Source organism: Mauremys mutica, chromosome 2 (assembly GCF_020497125.1).
Source record: "Mauremys mutica isolate MM-2020 ecotype Southern chromosome 2, ASM2049712v1, whole genome shotgun sequence".
In the NCBI taxonomy this organism is placed as follows: domain Eukaryota; kingdom Metazoa; phylum Chordata; order Testudines; family Geoemydidae; genus Mauremys; species Mauremys mutica.
The window spans coordinates 280174808-280200340 of record NC_059073.1 but is presented as its reverse complement, the minus strand read 5'-3'; the positions used below and the strand labels follow the sequence as shown (position 1 = coordinate 280200340).

The 25533-nt window shown below is 45.8% G+C and overlaps 1 protein-coding gene across 2 annotated transcripts in view; it reads left to right on the top strand.

Annotated features, from left to right (window-relative positions):
• GALNT11 (polypeptide N-acetylgalactosaminyltransferase 11) overlaps positions 1-23993 on the top strand; it is an 83640-nt gene extending 59647 nt beyond the window's left edge. For both annotated transcript variants that reach the window (XM_045005738.1, XM_045005739.1), the window contains exons 11-12: positions 21429-21566; positions 23159-23993. In XM_045005738.1, coding sequence (XP_044861673.1) covers positions 21429-21566; positions 23159-23290 — 270 coding nt within the window. In that variant the 3' untranslated portion in view covers positions 23291-23993. The remainder of the gene's footprint in view (positions 1-21428; positions 21567-23158) is intronic.
• Positions 23994-25533: the final 1540 nt, after the last annotated feature.

Below are 25533 nucleotides of genomic sequence, written 5' to 3'. Positions count from 1 at the left end.
GGGTGTGGGAGGGAGTGTGGAGTGCGGGATGGGGCTCAGGGCAGGGTGTTCGGGTGCAGGAGGGGGCGCAGAGTGCAGCAGGGGGCTCAGGGCAGGGGGTTGGGACACAGGAGGGATGCGGGGTGTACAAGGGGGCTCAGGGCAGGGGGCTCAGGGAAGCGGTTTGGGTGCAGGAGGGGTTCGGGTTGCGGCCTCTGGCCCAGCGCCTCTTACCTGGAGCAGCTCTGGGGTGGCAGCGGCGCACAGCGGGGCTAAGGCAGGCGGGCTGCTGGAAGCGGCCGGCACCATGTCCCTCCAGCCCCTGGGGGAGGGGAGAGCTGAGGGCTCACGGCGCTTCCCTCACCTGTGGGTATCTCCCCCGAAGCTCCCATTGGCTGCAGTTCCCCATTCCAATGGGAGCTGTGGGGGGCGATGCCTGCAGGTGGGGACAGTGCACGGAGCCCTCTGGCCCCCCAGGGAATGCAGAGACGTGGTGCCGGCCACTTCTGGGAGTGGCATGGATCCCCCGGTGCCACGGGGTGGCAATCCCATGGGCCATAGTTTGCCCACCCCTGCTTTAGAGCTTGGATCCCTGCTAGTCCTGTGAGACTTGTGGGGAGATGCCAGAGCTCTGAGGAGTGATCTACTGCAGCTTGTATCTTCAGAGAACAAGAGTGACAGGTAAATAACTTTTTTTCTTTTTTTCTCAGTAACTCTTGTATTTCATCAAGTCGTTTTAACAAAGCAAGTGTGAGTTCCTTAGGGAGAAGCTATTAGCATCAGTAGCAAAAATATGCTTTTGTTTTATTATGGTTTTGGAGTCAAGATTTTCCTCTGCGATTTATTTTATCTCTTATAAAAAGCTAGCTGTCTTACTAATTGTCTGTGCAAATGCAGTGCTGAATCAGTTTACACATAACTATACCTCCCTGGCCACACAATAGCAGATCTTAAGGTGGCCATCCTGCAGCAAAAAAACTTCGGGACCAGGCTTCAAAGAGAAACTGCTGAGCTTCTTAGGTGGTTAGGGTTTGCCTCATAGGTTTGCTGTGACCCTCAATGTAGCCTCTCCCCCCTTCTAGAGGCAAGGGTTACAGCTTACTGAGCCACCTTCGTCATCGGATAGTTAACGGGTTCAGTGTAGGAACCCTCTTTAGTCCCTGTCTTCCTTCTCAGGGAGCATTTGTATAGAGGTGTGTGTGTGTGTGTGTGTGTGAGGGGGGAGTTTGGCGGGAATCTGGGCCCACCCTCTTCTCTGGGTTCCAGCCCAGAGATCCTAATTGGCAGCGGCAACAGGTAGTTTTCCTATACTACCGGAGCTATAGCCCTTCCCTGGGCTATTTCCCCAAACGGCCCTTCCTTGGTACCTGACCACGCTTGTTCTCCTGGCTCTTTTACTGCCCACCTTCTTTCTCCCCGTCTTCCCACAACACGCCTTCTTACTGCCAGCTCCTACCAGCCGGCCTCTCTGAAGGGGCTTCCTATTAAACTAGTCCCAGCGGGTTCTAAATGGGCTTCAGGTGATCTGATTAGCCTGTTTCCCTTGATGGCTTCTAATCAGTTCTTAATTGGTTCCAGGTGTCTTATGGAGTCTGCCTGACTTAATTGCTTCTAGCACCTTCCTGACTGCCCTGGGGTAGCCCCTATTCTGGTCACTCAAGAAACAGAAAACTATTCATCCAGTGTGTTTTCCTTTTACCAGGCTACTGCACCCAACTGGTCAGGGTCTGTCACAGTATTTTGTTTTCAAGTTTTTTCGCTGCAACCATGAGGGCTACTAATTTATTCCCCTCCTCCCGAGAAAAAAAAAGAGGCAGGGGGATGAAATGATCACTTTATTCTCTGATTCTAGGAACTGAGGCTTTAAGAAAAATAACAAATATAGTGAGGCTACTGATAAAGTCAACAGAGTTGGCAACACTGTTAACCATTAAGTTAAGTTTTCTCTCTGATAATCAGCATCAGAGAATGGTAGAAAATAGTTTGAGCATTGATGTCCAGTAGTTTGCGCAATCCGAAATGAGAGGGAAGTTCCCCAGTTTCACAGGGCTTGATGTGACATGCTGATGTAGTGTTGCATCATCCTGTAGTGATGGGATGCAGTAAGGGATAGAAAATAGCACACTGGTAAGGAGTACATGCTCTCAGGCAACCTGTAGCCAGTCAAGGAAGTGCATTTATGCAGAACTGTGTAATGCATATCCCTGCTGCTTCCCATTCCTATAAATTCCATCACTTAGGTTGGATTAGGATGGAGATTCTCATGGATAGGAAGGGGAAAAAAATGAAGCTCTGGAGTTTAGTCTCAAATTTTGAAAAAGCAGCTGTAATTTCAGGCATTTGAGAAGACGGGGGCCTTTCAAAAGGGTGAATTTACATAAAACATTACTGCTATTCAATGCCTTTTTCCCAGAGGGGAGAAAGAGCTGCTGGTGGAGGTCTCCCTTTACCCCAAAGAGGGGAAGTGTGGTGAAGGAACAGACCATGCTGTAGGTGAGGCTGATGGAGGAGTCTGAGCTCTTCTGCCATCAGGTGCTGGTGCCATTCTACTTATTGGTGGGAAGGTGGAGAGCTTTGGGGGCTCCCTATGCATGTATCTGCTGTTGTCACTTCAGATTAAAATGCTTTGTGAGTCCTCACTTAGCTAGCCACAGATGATGGGAAGCCTTGGGGTATCAGTGTTTCCTCCAGCCATACGAGGGGATCTGAGCTCCTCGTACTCTCCCTGTTATTGTTATGCTGTCATGCTGCGTGTATCAGAAGTGGTGGCACTCTTCAGAGCTGACTGCATCATATGAAGCTTGGTCTACACTAGGCGTTTAAACCGTTTTTAGGAGCGTAAAACCGATTTAACGCCACACCCGTCCACACTGAGAGGCTCTTTATATCGGTATAAAGGGCTCTTTAAACCGGTTTCTGTACTCCTCCCTAACGAGAGGAGTAGCGCTAGTATCGGAATTACCATATCGGATTAGGGTTAGTGTGGCCGCAGATCGACGGTATTGGCCTCCGGGCGGTATCCCACATGGATGCTCATGGACTGGAGGACTCAAGCTATCCCACAGTTCCTGCAGTCTCCGAAAAGTATTTGCATTCTTGGCTGAGCTCCAAATGCTTCTAGGGTCAAACACAGTGTCCGCGGTGGGTCAGGGCATAGCTCGGCAATTTACGCACCCCCCCACCCACCCCCAGAAGTGAAAGGGAAAACAATCCTCTCTTGACTCTTTTACATGTCACCCTATCTTTACTGAATGCTGCAGATAGACGCGATGGTGCAGCACTCAACACCAACATCCTTGCTCCCCCCCGCCATGGGTGGCTGATGGTGCAATATGACTGGTATCCGTCCTCGTCATCAGCCTATTGGCACATGGGGCAGTGCAAAAGGACTGGTAACCATGCAGACTAGCATCGGTGAGGTCTATCAAGGGTGCCTGGCCCTAATTTTTCATGGTAGATGGTACAGTATGGCTGATAACCATCATCGTCATAGCAACAGGGGGCTGAGCTCTGTCAGCCCCCACCCTTCATGTGTAAAAAAAAGATTCAATTGCCCCTGGACTAGTAGAGGGATGCTGGGCTCCTCTGCTCCACACTCCTTACTGTCCTGTCTGGACTATCATAGCAGCTGGAGGCTGCCTTCCACTCATTTCTCACTAACAAGTCAGTGTGTCTTATTCCTGCATTCTTTATTACTTCATCACACAAGTGGGGGGACAATGCTACAGTAGCCCAGGAAGGCTGGGGGAAGAACGCAATCAACAGGTGGGGTTGTTGCAGGAGCACCCCTTGTGAATAGCATACAGCTCATAATTTCTGCAGGATCTGGCACAGAGCAGCTGTGCTCTCTGATACAGTGGTTCTCTAGTACACTTGCCCATATTCTAGGCAGGACTGATTCTATTTTTAGATACCAAAAAGGAGGGATTGACTCAGGGAGTCATTCCCAATTTTGGCTTTTGCGCCCCTGGCTAAGAGCAGCCAGGAGCACTTATGACAGCAGCAAATGGTGCAAAACGACTGGTAGCCATGCTCATCTTTTTACCAATTTATGGATTGGTAGATGGTACAGTATGGCTGGTAACCATCTCTGCTGTCATGCAAAAGCAAAAGCATGCTGCTGTGTAGCGCTTCTGAATCGCCTCTGTGAGCGGCATCTAGTACACATACGGTGACAGTCACAAAAGGCAAAACAGGCTCCATGATTGCCATGCTATGGCATCTGCCAGGGCAATCCAGGGAAAAAAGGCGCGAAATGCTTGTCTGCCGTTGCTTTCCCAGAGGAAGGAGTGACTGACGACATTTACCCAGAACCACCCGCGACAATGATTTTTGCCCCATCAGGCACTGGGATCTCAACCCGGAAATTCCAAGGGGCGGGGGAGGCTGCGGGAACTATGGGATAGCTACGGAATAGCTACCCACAGTGCAAGGCTCCAGAAGTCGATGCTAGCCTCGGACCGTGGACGCACACCACCGATTTAATGTGTTTAGTGTGGCCGCGCGCACTTGATTTTATACAATCTGTTTTACAAAACCGGTTTATGCAAATTCGGAATAGTCCCGTAGTGTAGACATACCCTGAGAAGCCAAGTGAGTACGTTAGCAAAGCGGCTCCTCTTTATCCAGGGACAGATTAGAAATTGATAACTTAAAGGTAAAAAACCACCAAACAAAAATCCCCTAATTATATAAGATCACAGGTCTCAAACAGAATATATTTGCAGTTTCCAACTGTCAGATTAGTTTTTACAAGATAAGGTGTATTTAGATAGATGATACTGACCCACAAATAAACTGCACTGGGGCAGTCAGTCAGAAAGAATTACTGTACTCAGAAGTCTCTGCCTTATTTAAAAAAAAAAAAAAAAACCTTAACCCTGTGCTATCAAGGCTCATTCTGTATTTCAAAGGAGAAAATGGGGAGAGAAAGCAGGTGTTTTGCATAGTGTCTAATGGTTAAAGTGGGGTGTATGGGGGATACTAGGGAGGGGTAGTGCCTTTGTTGGAGGAACATGTCATACTCCATAGGGAGTAGGTGTTCTTTGAGTGCTGTCCCTGTGGGTGCTCCACTCCAGGTGACGGTGAGTCCTGGTGCCATTGATTGGAGATCTTCGGTAGCAGCGCCTGGTCGGGACACACGTGCCAAGCTGCTGTCTCGCAGCATCGTTAGGGTCTCCCTGAGCCTGTGCGTCCCGCACCCCCCTCAGTTCCTTCTCAACCGTCCTCGGCTGAAGACGGAACTTGGGGCAGGGCTCATCTCTTCCCTGATTACTGCAGGAAATAAGTAGAGAAAAATAGAAATATTTAGCTAGCCAGTTCTCCCTTTCCTTTAGCATAGTTTGTTAGTTCCCCCCCTACCCCCAAAAAACCAAAAATATCCCCTCAAGTTAGTCTCTTGTTGAGACATCCCCGGCCGCTCATACTTTCCTGATGCCGGGGTCGCCAGGCTTTAAGAAATGTGGCTCCTGCAAGGAGTCTGTGGGGCACTCACTCTGCGTTAAATGCCTTGGTGAGACACATGTCCGTGTGAAGTGTCTCCACTGCACCAACTTAAAAACTAGAGCTCGCCGTGACAGAGACTTGCGGCTAAAAATGCTTCTCATGGAGAAAGCTCTGCAGCTGCCTACAGAGAAGGGTAGTAAACCCTCTCCCTCATGTTCCCCTACCAAGTCAGAACTGACCGGGAGCCCGGCTTCACCCTCTCACGCGAAGAGGCAGGAAGCCCTAATGACTCCTGTCAGAGACACTTAAAAGGGTAAAGGATCTCCTGCAAGGTCTTTACCCGTGGTGCTGTCTGTGCTGAGAACAGGCAACTCTGACCGCCCCAGCACTTCAGCAGCAACTCATGCGGGGCACAAAAGCAGGGACCCGACTTCCTGCAGCGGGAAGCTCTCCTCGGCACCAGTCCTGCCGGCACTGACAATGGACCCAGTGCCTGCAACGTGTTCGACCACGGTGCCATCGGCACTGAATCTGCCTGCCACTCCTGGAGCAGATTCGGACCCCCTGCAGGGCTCTCACAAACATCTATGGCTACTACAAAAGTGAAACTAAAATCACTCCGGGCTGCCGCTCACACTTCTCGCTCTGAAGCACACCAGTCTAGGGAGCAGCAACAATTCCTGCATCAGCAGGATATCTCTGTGGTCCCTGAGCCTGACTCTCCGCTCCTTGACACGGAGCACTCAGAGCAATTTTGAAGTGCTGGTCAGGGGTCTGTGCGACCACCCCTTGACTCCGCCGCCCATTTGCCCATTTCGCTACCACCTCCAGGCTTTCCACCATGTCTGGCAACGGATCACGCAGGACCGCTGGGTCCTGGAAATAGTTCAGTCAGGTTACTCCATCCCTTTCTTATCTTCCCTGCCCACCCTTTCCCCTTCCCCGTCCCTCTTCAGGGACCCCTCTCACGAGCATCTTCTCCACTTAGGTGCAGTCGAACATGTGCCAACACAAGAGCCGGGAAAAGGGTTCTACTCCCACTACTTTCTAACCCAAAAGAAAGGCGGGGGGTAGAGACCTATATTAGACCTACGCCGACTGAACAAGTTTGTACTTATATAAAAATGCAAGATGGTCACATTGGGCACAGTAATACCCGTGCTGGAACAAGAGGGCTGGTTCACAGCCCTCGACCTACAAGACGCCTGTTTCCATATATCCATTCATCTGGCACACAGACGCTTTCTGCGATTCACACTCGGACATGACCACTTTCAATACAGGGTACTTCCATTCAGTCTCTCCACAGCACAGCGGGTGTTCTCCAAGACCCTAGCCGTAGTTGTAGTCCACCCCCGCAAACACGGGATTATACTTTTCGTCTGCTTAGACGACTGCCTTATCAAAGCCAGCTCCTACGATGAGATTTTAAAAGCGACAACTTTACCATCTCCCTTTTCCACAGCCTAGGCTTGCAAATAAATTTCCAGAAATCCACCCTAATACTTACACAGCAGATAGAGTTCATTGGAGCTGACCTGGACTCTATTTGAAGCAGAGCCTGACTTCCACACAACAGATTCCTCACTATTATGCATCTCATACACACAGTCTCTGTTCGCCCCAGAATACAGGCACGGACCTGCCTTCAGCTTCTTGGTCACATGGCAGCCACCACCTTTGTGGTCAAATACGCCAGGCTGCACACGAGATGCCTTCAGGGTTGGCTCAACTCCAACTATAAACCCAGCAGACACAGTTTCTACATAACATTAACTCCACCACCGAACATATTGGCCCCTCTACATTGGTGGACAAAACCAGAGAACCTGTGCATGGGTGTTCCCTTCCATCCACACACCTCTGTACTCATGCTTACCACGAACACTTCCCTGATAGGTTGGGGAGCATACCTAGGTGACCACAAGGTACGAGATCGCTGTTCCCTATCAGAGATGCAGCTGCACATCAATCTTCTAGAACTCAGAGCCGTCAGGTACGCTTGCCTTCACTTACTTCCCCCCATGAAGAACAAGTCTATCCGAGTTCTGATGGACAGTATAGCATGTCTGTTTTACATCAACAGGCAGGGAGGAGCACGATCTCCCTCCCTGTGCACAGAAGCCATCCGACTATGGAATTGGTGCATACAACATCACATAGAAATCACTGCTTCCTACCTGCCTGGTGTCACAACATTACCGCTGACACATGGAACCAGTTCAAATGTGATTTTTGACACAGCGAAATCAGTGCTGGGGCCAAAGGAAAAGGGTACACCAAGATTGGTTTGATGAGAACCATGAGGACATTTTCAAACTCCTAAGTGGCAAGCATAAAGCATTTGTTGAATGGCAGAATTAACTCACTTCCACCTCAAAGAAAGTATCAGAGGGGTAGCCGGGTTAGTCTGGTTCTGTAGAAGCAGCAAAGAATCCTGTGGCACCTTATAGACTAACAGACGTTTTGCAGCATGAGCTTTCGTGGGTGAATACCCACTTCTTCGGATGCAAGTCAAAGAAAGAAAGGTAGGTTTAAGTACCTACAGAGCAAGGCAGTCTCTCAAAGCAGTCTACGGACCATCTAAATCTGGCACAGCCCCATTGAAGTCAGCAGATGGCACAACCCTCATCAAAGACAAGAGGGAATTGTACAGAGATGGGCTGAACGCTTCAATAGTCTACTCAATAGACCATCCACAGTCAATCGGCATGTCCTTGATCATATACCCAAGAAACCCCTCAAAGAGGATCTTGAGTCTCTCCATCAGTTGAGGAAGTTATGAAAACCATAAAACAACTGAACTCTGGCAAAGCTTCCGGAAAGGATAGTATTCCAGCAGAACTGTATAAAGTAGCAGGCCCCAAGGCCATCGAGGTGCCTCATGACATCTTGAGTAGCATTTGGGAGGAAGAAGAAATGCCACAAGACTTCAAAGATACTATTATTGTATTACTGTTAAAAAACTAAGGCAGCAAAACTGACTGCAGAAACTAGAGAGGCATTGCTTTCCTCTGTGCAGGAGGGAAAATACTAGCTTGCATTCTATGGAACATATTGCAAACATGTCTGAGAAGAATCTGCCAGAAATGTAGTGTGGTTTCAGACCAGTTTGTAGTACTATGGACCTGATCTTTGTTGTAAGGCAGGTCCAGGAAAAATGTTTAGAGCAGAATATGGATCTGTAAGCAGTTTTCATCAATTTGACCAAAGCTTTGATATGGTCAACAGGGAGCATCTATGGGCTATTCTGCATAAACTTGGCTGCCTAAGAAGGGTCATACAAATCATCTGTCTGTTCCATGACCACATGACAGTGCAAGTACTTGCCAGTGGTGACTTTTCTCATGCGTTCAAAATCTCGAATGGAGTGAAGCAAGGCTGCGTACTTGCTCCAGTGCTGTTCAACTTGTTTTTTGCCTGTGTCCTAAGCCATGGTACAAGGGACTTGGATCAGGGGCTATACATCTGGTACTGACTGGGTTCCCTCTTTGATCTTCAAAGACTCAATGTTCAGACCAGGATGCTGGAGAGATGTCTCATCGAGGCACTTTCTGCAGATGATTGCACCATGATGGTCCATATACATGATGACCTTCAGGTCATCCTTGATAGATTTTTCTGAAGCATCCCAGCTTTTTGACCCACCATCCGTCTTGGAAATAGAGGTCTTGTTCCAACCAGCACCTCATTCCAATGCCTCAATGCCAGCCATCTTCATCCAAGGCACACAGCTGAAAAATGTGGGTCAGTTCAAGTATTTGGGCAGCACCATCTCAAGTGATAGTTTCCTTGATAAGGAAATTTCCTCCAAAATTAGTAAAGCCAGCCAGGCCCTTGGCCAACTTCAAACAAAAGTCCTTAACCAACACAACATTTAATCTCTCCACCAAATTGAAGATCCTATAGTGCAGTGGTTCTAACATCTCTCCTGTGTGGATCTGAGATGTGGACTCTTCATAGATAGGGTGACCAGATGTCCCGTTTTTAAAGGAACAGTCCTGTATTTACGCCCTCCTGCAGGTGTCCTGACTTTTTCTTAAAAACGGGCAAATTGTCCTGTATTTTCTGCTCCTCCCCTCCCATCAGTACTGGCGGTCCTGCTGCTGGCCAAATCCTTGCTCACCAACTGCCCACTCACTAGAGGTGAGTGGTGGGGTAGGATCCAGTGGCACACGATGTGGGTTAGTGTGCAAAGCTGGTGGCAGGGCAAAGCTGCAGCCCGTGTGGCTGGCTGCTCCCCCCTGCTGGTCCCTCAGCGCAGCCCCCGCTGCACACTAGCTCTCGGCCAGCAGGGCCCTGCCCCGTTTCTGGCTGGCACTGGCTGTGAGCTGCAGGGGCTGATGAGTGTGGGTATGCGCCAGGCGGCAGCCACATACGTGTTGCCTCTGCTGCCTACCCATTGGCCCGTTATGTACTCCCCCTCTCGCTGTCCTCTCCCTGCTTTGCCCTTTCACCCCCTGCTGCACCTCCATATCCTCCCAGCACTGTGTGGAGAACCAGCCCCTGGTCGGAGTGCTCAGCTCGCCAACAGCCCGGCTGGCAGGCTCCTTCTTTCTCCCTCTGCCTTTGGCTGGGCCGGCGCCTCGGAAAAGTCCAAGACCCTCCGGCTCAAGGCGCTGGCCAGGAGGAGCTGGGCCTGCATGTGCCAAAGCCCCGCACAGCACTGGCACGGGGGATGTCTCTGCCCCCCAGCTAAGCTCTGCGGTGGTGGTTGGGAAGTGATTGCCATCCTGGTCCACAGCACCCTCTTCCCCTGCCCTGGGTCCTACCCCCAGGGCGTATGGGGCTGCTCTGTTCCCTCCTCTTCTGAGCTGCCTCTCTGGCTGGGTTCGCTGAAGCCCCTTCAGTTAGGTTCCCTGGGCCCTGGTGCACAATGCATCCTTAGGGCTTACCCCCTTCCTGCCCGCACTGTAGCTGGGGGACTGGAGGTGACTGGGTTATGTCGGTGGCCAGCAGCAGCCTGGAGGTGTTAGCTGCCTTTCGATACTGTGCGTGCAGGAAGAGACACAGGAGCTGCTTTGGGGGGGAAGAGATGAGCTCTGCAAGGACACGGGCCAGGTCATCCTTTCCTCGCCCCCCTCCTCCCCTGTGGCTGGAAGCAGCTCCCGTCACTTCCCTCCCGCACAGTATCGAAAGGCAGCTGTTGGCCACATTCTGGTGTGAACCCTGGCTCAAATCTGGGAAGGGGGAACATGTGACCCTGCATGCTGTCCCTCCACGTGTTGTCTCAGGAAGACATGGTCCCAGGTACCAGGAGAGGCGGGTCCGTCCTGGGGGCTCAGACAGGCATGAAGAGCACCAGGCAGGGGGGAAGAGTGTGTGTGTGTGTGTGTGTGTCCGTCCGTCCGTCCGTCCTGTCCCTGTATGAACCCTAAAGTCTTTAAAGATCAGAAGGTAAATTAAATCCAACTACGCAGTATTTCTTTTTAACAGGGGCTCAGTCAACTTGGTGTTAATTTGAATGTTTGTAGTGCATAGTTCTGATTGATTGCTGTTGAACTTGTATTATTGAACTCGCTTGCATACGAGTAATTTTTCCAGGTGTCCCGTATTCAGCATAGGAAAATACGTTCACCCTAACTAAAGGTGCTAGCAACCACATGGAACCTTAGTCCTTTTCTACAATCTCTTCCTGAGCAGGCCCTGGTTTACCAGCTGCAAAGAGTCCTCACCAAGGGAGACACTAAGAACTTCCCTGACGAAAGAAAGCCGTCCTACAGCATTCAGCAAATCTGACAAGCAATTAAAAACAAGTTCAAGGGGGTGGGAGGAATTCTGCCTAACCACAGCCAAGGACTAGATTACCTTTGACAATATGAGCAATCTTTAATTGCAATCCAACTGTTTTCTTTGATTTCATCCTAAACAGTCAGCTAATTTCCATGCATTTATTATGGGTACATAGGATACTCTCAGCATGGAGGAGACTGGAGCACGTGAGTGAGTAGTTATCACAACATACAGCAGGGGTAGGCAACCTATGGCACATGTGCCGAAGGTGGTACGCAAGCTGTTTTTCAGTGTCACTCACACTGCCTGGGTCCTGGCCACCGGTCTGGGGGCTCTGCATTTTGATTTAATTTTAAATGAAGCTTCTTAAACATTTTTAAAACCTTATTTACTTTACATACATACATAATAGTTTAGTTATATATTATAGACTTATGGAAAAAGACCTTCTAAAAATGTTAAAATGTATTACCGGCACGCGAAACCTTAAATTAGGGGGAATAAATGAAGACTCGGCACAGCACTTCTGAAAAGTTACTGACCCCTGGCATATAGCTTGGGCTACTGGTGTGCTGAGTCAACTCCTTGTACTTGCCTGTCTGCCTGGGTTCAGCTGTTGCCTCTTGTCCAGTGCTAAGATTGTGAGCCCTCTGGGGCAAGGAGTGCCTTTTTGTGTTTGTACAGTACCTAGCACAATGGGGTCCTGGTCCGTGAGGGGGTTTCCTAGGTGCTGTAGTAATGTAAGTAATATCTCTAGAGGGCAGCAATTACAGATATTGTAAACAGCATCCTCTTCTCCAACACTAGCTGGGATAGACTCATAGACTTTAAGGTCAGAAGGGACCGTCATGATCATCTAGTCTGACCTCCTGCACAATGCAGGCCACAGAATCTTATCCATCCACTTCTATAACTAACCCCTAGCCTATGTCTGAGTTATTGAAGTCCCCAAATTGCAGTTTGAAGACCTCAAGCTGCAGAGAATCCTCCAGCAAGTGACCCGTGCCCCATGCTGCAGAGGAAGGCGAAAAACCTCCAGGGCCTCTGCCAATCTGCCCTGGAGGAAAATTCCTTCCCGACCCCAAATATGGCGATCAGTTAAACCCTGAGCATGTGGGCAAGACTCACCAGCCAGCACCCAGGAAAGAATTCCCTGTAGTAACTCAGATCCCACCCCATCTAACATCCCATCACAGACCACTGGGCATACTTACCTGCTGATAATCAAAGATCAATTGCCAAATTAATTGCCAAAATTAGGCTATCCCATCATACCATCCCCTCCAAACATTTATCAAGCTTAGTCTTGAAGCCAGATATGTCTTTTGCCCCCACTACTCCCCTTGGAAGGCTGTTTCAGAACTTCACTCCTCTAATGGTTAGAAACCTTCGTCTAATTTCAAGTCTAAACTTCCTAGTGTCCAGTTTATATCCATTTGTTCTTGTGTCCACATTGTTACTAAGCTTAAATAATTTCTCTCCCTCCCTAATATTAATCCCTCTGATATATTTATAAAGAGCAATCATATCCCCCCCTCAACCTTCTTTTGGTTAGGCTAAACAAGCCAAGCTCTTTCAGTCTCCTTTCATAAGACAGGTTTTCCATTCCTCGGATCATCCTAGTAGCCTGTCTCTGAACCTGTTGCAGTTTGAATTCATCCTTCTTAAACATGGGAGACCAGAACTGCACACAGTATTCCAGATGAGGTGTCACCAGTGCCTTGTATAACGGTACTAACACCTCCTTATCTTTGCTGGAAATACCTCGCCTGATGCATCCTAAAACCGCATTAGCTTTTCTAATGGCCATATCCCATTGGTGGCTCATAGTCATCCTGTGATCAACCAATACGCCGAGGTCCTTCTCCTCCTCTGTTACTTCCAACTGATGTGTCCCCAATTTATAACCAAAATTCTTGTTATTAATCCCTAAATGCATGACCTTGCACTTTTCACTATTAAATTTCATTCTATTACTAGTACTCCAGTTTACAAGGTCATCCAGATCTTCCTGTATAATATCCCGGTCCGTCTCTGTGTTAGCAATACCTCCCAGCTTTGTGTCATCCGCAAACTTTATTAGCAGATTCCTGCTTTTTTGTGCCAAGGTCAGTAATAAAAAGGTTAAATAAAATTGGTCCCAAAACCGATCCCTGAGGAACTCCACTAGTAACCTCCTTCCAGCCTGACAGTTCACCTTTCAGTATGACCCGTTGTAGTCTCCCCTTTAACTAGTTCCTTATCCACCTTTCAATTTTCATATTGATCCCCATCTTTTCCAATTTAACTAATAATTCCCCATGTGGAACCGTGTCAAATGCCTTACTGAAATCGAGGTAAATTAGATCCACTGCATTTCCTTTGTCTAAAAAATCTGTTATGGATGGAGCTCCACTCTTAGAAACAGAAATGTTCCAGCGCTCGCTCTCTCAAGCAAAGGGACAGTGCAATCATAGAAGTGAGGAGAAGACAAGGTAAAGGTGCCCTGTGCGCTGAAAGTTAGAATGGAGGGATAGACCTGGCATGGACACCTGGCTTGAGCATGCTTCCAAACAGTCGTTTAAGAATGTGAACAGAAAATTCCCAACTCTCTGCCTTGTCAAGCTCCTACCAGAAACCAGCTGCCGTAGAAGATTTGCTTCCTGTGCAGTGGTCCTCAGTGTGATCTTTTAATTAGTAGCCCTGTGAGGCTGTAACAATGAGCAACGATGACTGTAACAGCCAGTCTTCACAGACAGACTAATCTAATGATATTAAACATGTAGACTTTAATGTTCAGAGTTACTGGTTATGTGCAAAACCTTAATACAATAAGAGCAACGTTAGGGGCTTTACAGTTGCATCATTTGAGCCCCAGTTGGTTGCCAATCTGCAGATCATTATTGCTGTTCTAATCTGAAAATGAAGAACATACTGTGTTTATAATTTTTTTCCAGACTATTAATTGAAATGAATTTCAGATGATTTGCATAGGCTCTTTCTAGAGAAGTAATGCCTTGCACATTAGCTAGTGAAGGTGGATGAATCATTTTTAGCTTACTTTTTAATCTCCCAGTACCCTGTCTTCTCATTTTTTGCTTAAATCTCTGCTGCTTCTCCTCCGAACTTTTATCCCTTTTCTCTGTTGTTTGACTTCTTTTCATCTTTGTTACCCTGTTTAATAATAATACAGCCCCTGTTGCTATCTTTCCATTCTCTCCTCATCTTTAATCTTTCCTTCCTTTCATTCTTACGAGAGGGTCTATGCTAGAAATGTTAGAAAGAGAGCAGGTCCTGTAAAGTTAGGATATTTTTTAATGTAATACCTGCAGCTCGCACTGGAAATCTCTGCGATATTAAAATAGTCAATGATAATCAGTGAATTGCAGATCTCTTAATTATGCTAGCCAAGTGAGAGAATATTCTGAGTCACATGACATTCAAGGAGGCTATTTTAGAGTTTGCCAGAAAAAATAAAGGCAGAATTCATTTAATTTGCCTGGTTTTAGTGCACTGAATTTGATGTTTTATACTGGGAGAGTGTGAAACTCATGCAGAGTCACAGGAGACTTGCATCGAAGGCAGTGTGTGATTGTGGTGTTACAAGCTGTGTGAAATCAAACCAGTTCCAGAAGAAATAACCCACTTAAGAGTTTAGAACACAAATGGGCCTGTTTAGTTTTGATATGATTACTCATTCACCCTGGTGTCCATTAAGAGTAATAGATTTAATGTAAGTGACTGACAGAGGAGAATTAATGGAGTCACTCCTTATATATACCAGTGTTACTGAGACCAGAATCAGGACCATGAACTTGGCCACCTGTATGTTTTGCTATTCAAACTGTGAAAGGTTTAACCACTAGTAGAAACTAGGGGCTGTCAAATTATTAAAAAAATTAGCTGTGTTAAATTGCCCAAGTAAAAATTAATCTTGATTAATTGAGCAATTAATCACACTGTTAAATAATAATAGAATACCATTTATTTAAATATTTTTGGATGTTTTCTACATTTTTAAATATATTGATTTCAATTACAAAACAATACAAAGTACAGTGCTCATTTTATATTTTTGATTACAAATATTTGCACTGTAGAAAACAAAAGTGTTTTTCAATTCACCTAATACAAGTACTGTAGTGTAATCTCTTTGTTTTGTTTTGTACATAATTCTACATTTGTAAATTCAACTTTCATAATAATGTAAAACTTTAGAGCCTAAAAGTCCCCTTGGTCCTACTTCCTGTTCAGCCAATCGCTCAGACAAACAAGTTTGTTTACATGTGCAGGAGATAATGCTGTCCTCTTCTTGTTTACAATGTCACCTGAAAGTGAGAATAGGTGTTTGCATGGCACTGTTGTAGCCGGCGTTGCAAAATATTTTCATGCTGTATGTGCTAAAGATTCATATATCCCTTCATGTGTCAACCACCAATACAGAGGACATGCATCCATGCTGATGACAGCTTCTGCCTGATAACGACCCAAAGCAGTGTGGATTGATGCATGTTCATTTTCATCATCTGAGTCAGATACAATCAGTAGAGGGTTGATTTTCTTTTTTGGTGGTTTGCGTTCTGTAGTTTCCGCTTCGGAGTGTTGCTCTTTTAAGACTTCTGAAAGCATGCTCCACACCTCGTCCCTCTCAGATTTTGGAAGGCACTTCAGATTCTTAAACCTTGGTTCAAGTACTGTAGGTATCTTGAGAAATCTCACAGTGGTACCGTCTTTGTGTTTTGTCAGATCTGCAGTGAAAGTGTTCTTAAAATGAACAACATGCTAGGTCATCATTCAAGACTGCTATAACATGAAATATATGACAATGTGGGTAGAACACAGCAGGAGACATACAATTCTCTCACAAGGCATTCAGTCACTAATCTAATTAATGCATTATTTTTTTAACGAGCATCATCAGCATGGAAGCATGTCCTCTGGAACGGTGGCCGAAGCATGAAGGGGCATACAAATGTTTAGCATATCTGGCACGTAAATATCTTGCAATGCCGGCTACAACAGTGCTATGTGAACACTTGTTCTCACTTTCAGGTGACATTGTAAATAAGAAGAGGGCAGTATTATCTCCTGTAAATGTAAACAAACTTGTTTCTCTTAGGGCCTGGCTGAACAAGAAGTAGGACTGAGTGGACTTTTAGGCTCTAAAGTTTTACATTTTGTGTTTGAGTTCAGTTATGTAACAAAAAAAAATCTATATTTGTAAGTAGCACTTTCACAATAAAGAGATCGCACTACAATACTTGGAGGTGAATTGAAAAACTTGTTTACAAATATTTGCACTGTAAAAATGATGAAAAAATAGCTCAGTTTATATTCGGTGTTGTTGAAATCAATATATTTAAAGTGTAGAAAAACATCCAAAAATATTTAATAAATTTCAGTTGGTATTCTATTGTTTAACAGTGCGATTAAAACTGATTAATTGTAATTAATTTGAGTTAATGGCATGAGTTAACTGCAATTAATCAACTGCCCTAGTAGAAACATTGGCATTTCTAGTATTTGCTCTTTTCTGATCTTGGTTTACTTTCCTTCCCTTCTTTAAAAATTGTATCAGAGAGGTAGCTCTAAGTTTTTATCACTGCTGACCTTCCATCAGTTAGATGGGAATCTGGCTTTTCTAAAGGGCTCTACTAAGGCCTGCTCCATGAACATCAAGCTTGGCTATTCTGGGCCCCTCACTATGAAGAGTTTAATGACAAAGCAAAACTTTACGTTGAGGTGCAAGCAATAAGTGGTTAATAGAATAGAACCCAGGCAAGATCACTCCTAAAAGCACCATCACAACCCATCTTTGTAAAATAAAAATGATAGTTTTGTAATAAAGAATTTTCTACTGCTGTGCCTCTTCAGGCATTTTCACTGGCCATTTTTTTAGTTTCTCCTATATAAAACCACACTGAAAAAACACTTTGTTCTCACCTTCATTCCCTACAGCTCCCTATTTGCAGGAGTTGAATGTCCTTACATGGAGCCATTTAAAAACAGTGAAAAATGTAGGTGCAGAGTAAATGTAGGCACCTAAAGAAACAGCTGCATAAATACCATAATCTTTCCATGCACCAGCTGTCCATTACTGACAGGTCCCTTAAGGAGCCTTCCCTTTCTCTGTGTGTCCATGGGCGTGTACAGTGCCTAGCACACTGGGTAAAGGAACATCATTACCTCCAGGTGCTGCTGTAATAGCACTAATTAAAAAAAAATCTATAATGGCGTATTGATGGGAAATCTTTGTACCATGCTGGTGGAGGGAACATGACGACATATAGTCCCACATGTCATGTGGTCTAGAGAGGCTCATGACTGTAAGCATCTACCTCAGGGCAGACACCACAAACTGGTGTGTGTTCTATAATTTGATTTCACCAAGCTCGTAACAAACGTGAACTCCTGGATCACTATACCAGGCCCTCTTGGCCCCCCCAGACAAACTCAACTTAGTGATAAATGGTCATTTACACCAAAATCACACCACATTCAGGTTGCTTCCAGTCCCAAGACACCAGTCACTTGCCCCAGATCACTTGGTACCCTAGATCTTACACCAAAGCCAAGGCCTGTAGCCAATCCTGTAGCAAACTAGTGAAAGGTTTATTAATTAGGAAAAAGGCATAAGAGTTCTTTGCAGGTTAAAGCAAGCAAACATATACATACAAACGAGTTACCATCTCAATCCTGACAATGACAGAGCTGTAGTTGTCTGTCAAAGTGTTTTTCAGGGCAGATCCAGGAGGCAGCCCTGGAGGCTCTCTGGCTTTAGTTTGGAGTCTCTGGTCTTGTCAGAGTTCAAACAGCCAAAAAAGATGGAAAGAAAACAGAGCCACAGGAAAATTTTCCTTCATTCAGCTTCCTAGTCTACAGGATGAGTTTCCTTGCACAAAGCATATCCCAGGTGCAACAGGACCATTAACCAATACTTCTGGATTTGGAAGGGGGAGTTGGGGCCGTATGATTCCCATGCCTGAATTCACAGCAAACGTTTATAAAGCAAAACTTTCATATTTTCTTGTAGCATGGCATATAGCCATTGCAAGTGTGAGTAATACATGCAGCAACTTACATGCATATCATAGAGTTTAAATACTTTCTTATAAGACTAATACTATTTTGTGCACAACTAACATATGGGTCTGGTCTCCAGCTCTGAGTTTGTCAGGGCTTAGCTTATGCCTGCAGCCTGGGCAAGTGTTGGCATCAAGCCTGTCAGCATCACACCCATCACTTAGAAATTTTGAATCCCGCTTGGCTATTTTCTAAAGCTTTGCACCAGATCAAACAGGAATTAATTCAGCAACATCCTGTCAGCTCTGTTATACAGGAGCTCAGACTAGATGAGCTCCGTGGAGCCTTCTTGCGTTGAAGCCTGTAGGGCTGTCACACATACTAAGTTAGCCTTCCCAGGAATGGTGGATTCATAATAATGGGCCAATCACTGCGCAGAACCAACAGCCAAACAAATGAAAAGTGCAGTAGTCATGCTCCATACTCGCTCGCCAACAATTCCCAGCGAGGAAGCAGGAAAGCCCCATCTCACATGAATGGGCTCTGCCACCACTGATGTTAGCGCTGGGATATAAAAGCTTAAGTGGCTGTGGCCAGTGCTGGCCGGCCTGTGTAATGGACTGAAAAGCACGACCGTTCTGCACCAAAGGGAACAGAAGCTGCATGCTTTAGTAAAAGTCACAGAAGCCAGAGGAGCATGAGCCTGACCACGATAACCCTATTGAAATATCACCATGCAGGGTGGGGCTGGGCCAGGGGTGAAGAGCTACTCCTCCTACCACGGCTGCAAAAGGGTGACAGTGGGGGAAATCTCTACACGCTGTACTGTGTGAAACAAGCAAAGTAGCTGAAGCTCTAACAGCTGGTTGTACGTACCGGTTAGTGGCGCTGAAACTCACCGGACAAAGGGTGGTCCTGTGGTTAATGCCATGGCCTGGGACTAAGGAGCGTGGGGTTCGGTTCCCTGTGCTGCTGCAGAGTGTGTGTGTGGCCTCATGTACATCATTCAGTCTCTCTCTGCCACACGTCCCCAGCTGTAAAATGGACGTGATAATACGCCCTTTCTCCCACATTGCGGGCAGGGACTCTATGGTAGGGGCTCCAGTAATAATTACAAACTGCATTATTCTGTAGGAGTGAAATAAACCGAGTAGCATGGTTGTGACCGCCCCCAGGTCCAATCCAGCCTGTGGAATTGCCATGCCCCTTTCACTCTCCCGCTCAGAATGCCTCTCCCAACACTCTGCTAGTGAAAAGCGGCCCCTCCACGCTGATAGCTCACCCAACAAAGTTACTGCGTGCGCAGCCAGCCACTCATGAATTGTATCCAGGATGACACTTGCAAGTCCCCCACCAGCTGCTGCCTTGCACCCCCCGAAACGTGTTTTTTTATGGTGCTCAAGCCCGCCTTGGCCAGTGCAAGCTCATAAGTCCGGCATTTTATCAACGAAAATGAATATGCAGCCACCCTTGTTACCCTGAACAGAGGTTTCCCCAAACACTTCAGTCAGAGCTCACTGGTTTAGATAAAAACACCTTTATTAAACTGTAGAAATATAGATTTTAAGTGATAAAAGGTCAGAATTGGTTACAAAAAAGAAATAAGATGATAAAAATCACAGTCTAATGCCTAAACTTTACCAAGCTAAGTAAAATTTGAAGCAAGCAACTTTCTCACCCCTCTGGATGTTGCAGGCAGGTCACAATTCTTAGTACGTAGGCTCAGTGCCCTTCCCACCCTGGGACCAATCCCCCCCCGTTCAGTCGTTCAAACAACTTGTTTTAGTAGTGATGAGGTGACGAAGAAGCCATTGTCTCCTATTTTATACTCTCCTCTTCTCCTTGAGGAACACCCCTTCCCCCACCTGCTAGGGTATAGACAAAGCAGGCTCCTGTGTACATTGCTCGCTCGCACCTTCTGTGTATGTGCCATTGGGATGCCAGGCAAGGCCTTTGTTATTGCTGAGAAGCCAGGCTGTGGTGTTTTCCAGACCAACAACATGTAGCAAAAATCTCAGAACTCCATGTACAAAGTTGATACACACATTTCAGCAGGACAGTGATACTTAGCAGATTGTGACTTTCCAAACGGTCTCTCACAAGGTATACTTTGTACAAAACAAATCAATCGTATAACAATGGTGACTATGTGGGTACGGGGGGTTACATGGGCTACGGTGTGTTACAATGGTCATCCCCTATGTCTCAGGAAACCCCTAGCCTCAAGCAGGACGAGCAAAAGCATTTGCTCTCGCTGGACGGGAAAGTTTAGCCAGGCCCCAGATTGCACCTGAAAATGTCGTCCCTAAAGCTGTTCGCATGCAGGCGCTTCAGCCCCACTGGGCCACAGAAACCCAGAAAGATTAACATCTCTTTGGCAGCAGAGATGATTTCCTGCCTGTGCTGAAAGGCTGCAAGCATCTCAGCAGATGTACCAGAACCCAAAGATGAGTGGCCTCATGTGGCTCTCCAGGGTCACTCTGGGAACTCGTGAGCCCACTCAGATTTTATGCTGCTTTATTTGATTCCCCACCCCAGGACTTCCATGGCACTGCTCCTGGTCAGAGTTAAGTATATGCATAAATGCTTGGCTGGACCAGGGCTCTAGTCAGTCTCAGCAAATTAAATGATCTTTGACACAGAACTAATGGGGCACCTGCCACTGCTTTCCCAGCCTTCCACCCTGTATTCTAGACTCGTGTAGCTTCAGAATCCCCCAGGTGTCCCTTTGTGCCGGATGGATCTTCCTCCGCTAAGAAAATTTAGGTTTTTGCTTCCTGGATCTGTGACCTGATGGGTCAGAGAGCCTGGAGTGGCTATAATCTTACTACTTAGTCTTGAAGTTAAGTGCATGGAGATCTCAGAGGGTAAAGGGCAGATTCTCAGCACCCAGCTGCCTCTCTGATTTTGCACAGGCTGAGAGGAGCAGAATTGGGCATCTTGCAGGGGAAAAATATGTAATTTAAAAAATGCTAGCGTACAGCAGGCTCAGAGAAACTACACAGAGCCCATGATCATGTGACTTCCCCAGGGGAGACTTCTAGGAAGGGGTTAGACAGTGAAAGGAGAGACCTGAGGAAAAGACAGGGAGCTGGAGTTGGGGGACACAAGACAGGATGGGAGGAAAGATTAAATTACAAGGTAGGGCCAGGAAGTCTCTCTGAAAATTCCAATCTCCCCAGTATGGATAACCAGAGGATTTAAACCATTCCAGGACACTGAATTCCCCACCCAGCCTATGCAAACAGTTTTCCTGTTTCCTTTTCCAGGTATGGATTTATAACGAAGACCATGAGCTGATTTTAAATAATCTCCTCTGCTTGGACGTGTCAGAAACTCGCTCATCAGATCCACCTCGTCTCATGAAATGCCACGGATCTGGAGGGTCACAGCAGTGGACATTTGGGGTGAGTGCTTTGCGTGGGGAATACTCATGCCCATACCTGTGTTTAAGGTGCAGGGCTACCCTGAAAAGTGACTGTGAAAATGGCATTATGGGAGTCCAGGGATGTGGTTTCTGTATCAAATGTGCTCAGTTTAATAGGATAAATTGCATGGCTGCAAGTCACAATTTAACTTGTGTGCAGCGTATCCTAGAGGCTTTTGCTCAAATGTAGATAAAGCTTCACAATCTGGACTCTGAATCAAGCTGAGTTCTTTTCCTTTCCATACATCATCAGCTGTCAGGCCAAATTAGATTCATTCCCATCAGTGAGGCTGCATAGGTGTAACTGAAATTTAGTAATCGATTCTCTAATGAACAGGGAATACTAGAACCCGGGTCAGACTGTCTCAGCTGTGTTGTCTCTGTGGGACTAACAGGCATAAGAAACAGTAAAAACATTTGTGTCAATGGCATAGGCAGGTCTGACCCTGGACACGCGCAGGGAGCAGATCCGAGGAGTAAGAAAGTGCTATTTTTACAGTCACTTCTCAGAGTAGAAGCGCACGTTCAACCAGGCCAACTAAAATTGTCACCTGCACTTTTCTCTCACGTTGGCCAACTTTCCAAAGCAGCTGCTGAGCCGACTTTCACATCTGTTTCGAGGCTGCTCCTCCTGAGTGTTAACGCAAAGCCTTCCCCACTACCTAGCTTGGATGCGGTGGCAGCAGTTAATTGTCACTCTTTAATGTAAGCATTAAAACAATGGCAGTAGAGCACCAGCAGAACTCCCCATCACCCACGGGAGCAGGTAAACTCCTGTGCTGATGAATTGATAGCGGTGTGCATGGGGCCTTTTCTGAGAAGGAAAGAGGGCCTCCAGGTGACCAACTCCAGCCAGAGCTGCCCCCGGGTCTCCCCAGACAATGGTCAGCATGGGCCTTGGAAGGTGAAGTAAAAAGGGGTCGGCACAGCCTATTTCACACAACAGCATGCAGCTAACTAGCTTTGAGACTTGCTCCCTTGTGATGGGATCTACAAGCTGTTGAGTAGCTCATCCCCTCTCACTCCTGAACATTAGTGCCAACGCTGGTGTGTCTGGTGCATGCACACAGAACCCCCACTGAGGTCACTGGGAGTTGTGCATGGGTATCTGAATGCCAGATTTGGGTATCTGCTATGCTATAATGCTATGTCACTATGTAAGGTTGTGTCTCCACTGAGTGATGGGACCCCATTCCATGCGTTGTCCAACATTTTTACAAACCATAGTATAGATATAACCTGACCAGGTCCCTGTAATTGGGCTAAAATCTTCTCTCCAGGGTTTACACCTAGTTATTGGGATATACTCTACAACTTTTAACTAATTGGGTCAAGGGACAGGTGTAGTGCCTTGGTTATAGGTGTAGAGTAGACTGGGTCGAAGTGAAGACCATCTGAAATGTGCATTGCTTTAGAATAGCCCACTCGCTTTGGCATCACTCATTTTCAGTTTAAGGATGGAGCAAAGGCCAAATTTTTTTGTATTTCTTTTTGTATTTCCTCTTTTATTTTGTGTGTGTGTTGTGTGTGTGTGTGTGTGTGTATATAATTTTTTTTGTATTTTCTCTCCAGAAGAACAATCGACTCTACCAGGTCTCTGTGGGGCAGTGCATGAAGGTTGTTGATCCGCTTAGCCATAAAGGATACGTGACCATGGCTATTTGTGATGGCTCCCTTCCTCAGCAATGGCATCTGGAAAGCTGAATCTGTGAGAAAGCAGCACAGAGAGGCAATTAGCAGAAATCTGACTCCTCCTGGGCCATTGGTTTCTTAGTCATTCTGGAGGACATGGAAGGAGCCCTTAGCTGCTATCCCTGACATGGACTATTTTAAGGATTCTTTTATTTAAATGTTCTGCCATGACCACCTGTGTGTTTGGAAGGAGATGATTGGATCATTCAAATGCAGCAGTAGCGGCAGCAGTCTAGCTGCACAATATTGACACCCGTAGAAGTGCAATTTATCAACATTTCCTTCAATTATCCTGGATTAATGAATTATTGTTTAAATAAGAGGAAATAATTAGAACAGTATAATTTGAATTGTGGTAATATTTTAACTCAGTGGACCTTTTTAAATGACAAAAGACAGAAAGGAAGGAAGTTCTCTTTCCTGACTGTTTCATAGGCAGCATCATGCTAATTTACATTTTTAGTCTATTTTAATGGCTGAATTATTTTAGCTCATCTGGAAAATATTTTAATTTCCTCTTGTCCTTCTGAAAATTGTCATTCGTAATATTTAATTTTAGTTTGGTTAATTTACAATTTTAGCCCATTTCACATAGTTAAATTTTCAGCTGTCATTTGTCATACAGTATTTAAAACAAAGTTACTATTACAAATTTTATTTTGATGACTCATGATGGTATCTGCATTTAAAATAAAGTATTAATGTTTTTTATTAATCATTATGGTTGTTTGGTCTTTTGCTTTTGGATTCAGAAGTACAGAATGCAAGACACCAGTGCAAGCCAATGTGGGTCTGATCATTCGGATACATTTGTTAGAAGTGTGTTTAAACAGACTGTTTTTGTAAAGATGCTTATGACGACATTTTAGTGTCCATACAGTTTGGTCTTTCGCTGCAGTGATTGGTGTGGAATCAGAGTTATGCACCTAACATTTAAGATGATGAAGATGGGAAAAAGTAAGTTGTATTCTTCTTCGAGTAGCATCCCCGTGCGCTCTTGAGATTTTTCTCAGTAGTGTCTATGGATCCTCAAATGTGCCCTGTGAAGTGTAGGCCGGAGTGATGTTTGGTAGCAGACAAGCCCTTCACCTGCACATTAGAGAAAGATGCCTGCGTGAATGCTTGGCGGTAGCTTGGTATTCCCTGAAATCATTTGGGAAAGTTTATCTCTCCTGATCCATTTTCCCAACTCTTGTCTATTAGAAGTAACCAAAATACATATGAAAAAAATCAGGTTCTTTCCCGTATCTCCTGCTCCTGCTATTCTCATTCACTCTTCCTTCACCCTCCTTCATTCACCCTCACTGCCATAATTCTTGGGCCTTTTAAAGCTGTTGCCATTAACCTCTTAGTTCTGATGCCCTTCAGGGACACATTGAGAAGGGTAGGGGTTTTCTTGCTCCTCTGCAGCTCCTCCTTCTGCCCACTTCTCCTCTCCATGTTCCCACCACCAGTTGGCAGGTTGGCACTGTTGCTGAAACTATGCCAGCTGGCCAGTAGCTTTCTCCGTCCTTCCACAAGCTCTCCACTTCACCCTTTGCTCAAGCACTTCTGTCCAAGTTTCACATCGTGCCCATCATAGAGTCCAAGTGCCTCTTCCCCCCACAACAACAGTCTCTTCTCACCCTTTCATGTCTAGAAGAAAATGCAGAAACAAAAGGGTTAAATTAAACTATTGTTAGCACTACAAGAACCTATTACTACTAGGACATCTATGAAGTAGAGTTAAGTGGCACTTGCACTGCTGAGGAGGAAGAAATGCCACACAAGGCCAATTGGAGGCACTCGGTGAATGGGGTGAAAGTCAATGCTTGTGAGAGGCACAGCACGGGCAGCACCCACTGAAGTTACAGGCACTGGAAGTGCTCAGCATCTCGCAGGAACTGGCCCTAACTTTGTAATTCACAAAATCCCAGAGAGCTGAGGAGCACGTGACTCTACTAGGGCTGTCAATTAATTGCAGTGAACTCAAGCGATTAACTCAAAACAAATTAACTCAATTAAAAAAATTAATCACAATTAATTGCAGTTTTAATTGCACTGTTAATAAAATACCAATTTAAACATATTTTTGGATGTTTTTCTACATTTTCAAATATATTGATTTCAGTTGCAACACAATACAAAGTCTACAGTGCTCACTTTATATTATTTTTTACTACAAATATTCACACTATAAAAAAGAAACAAAAGGAATAGTATTTTTCAATTCACCTCATACAAGTACTGTAGTGCAATCTCTATCTTGAAAGTGC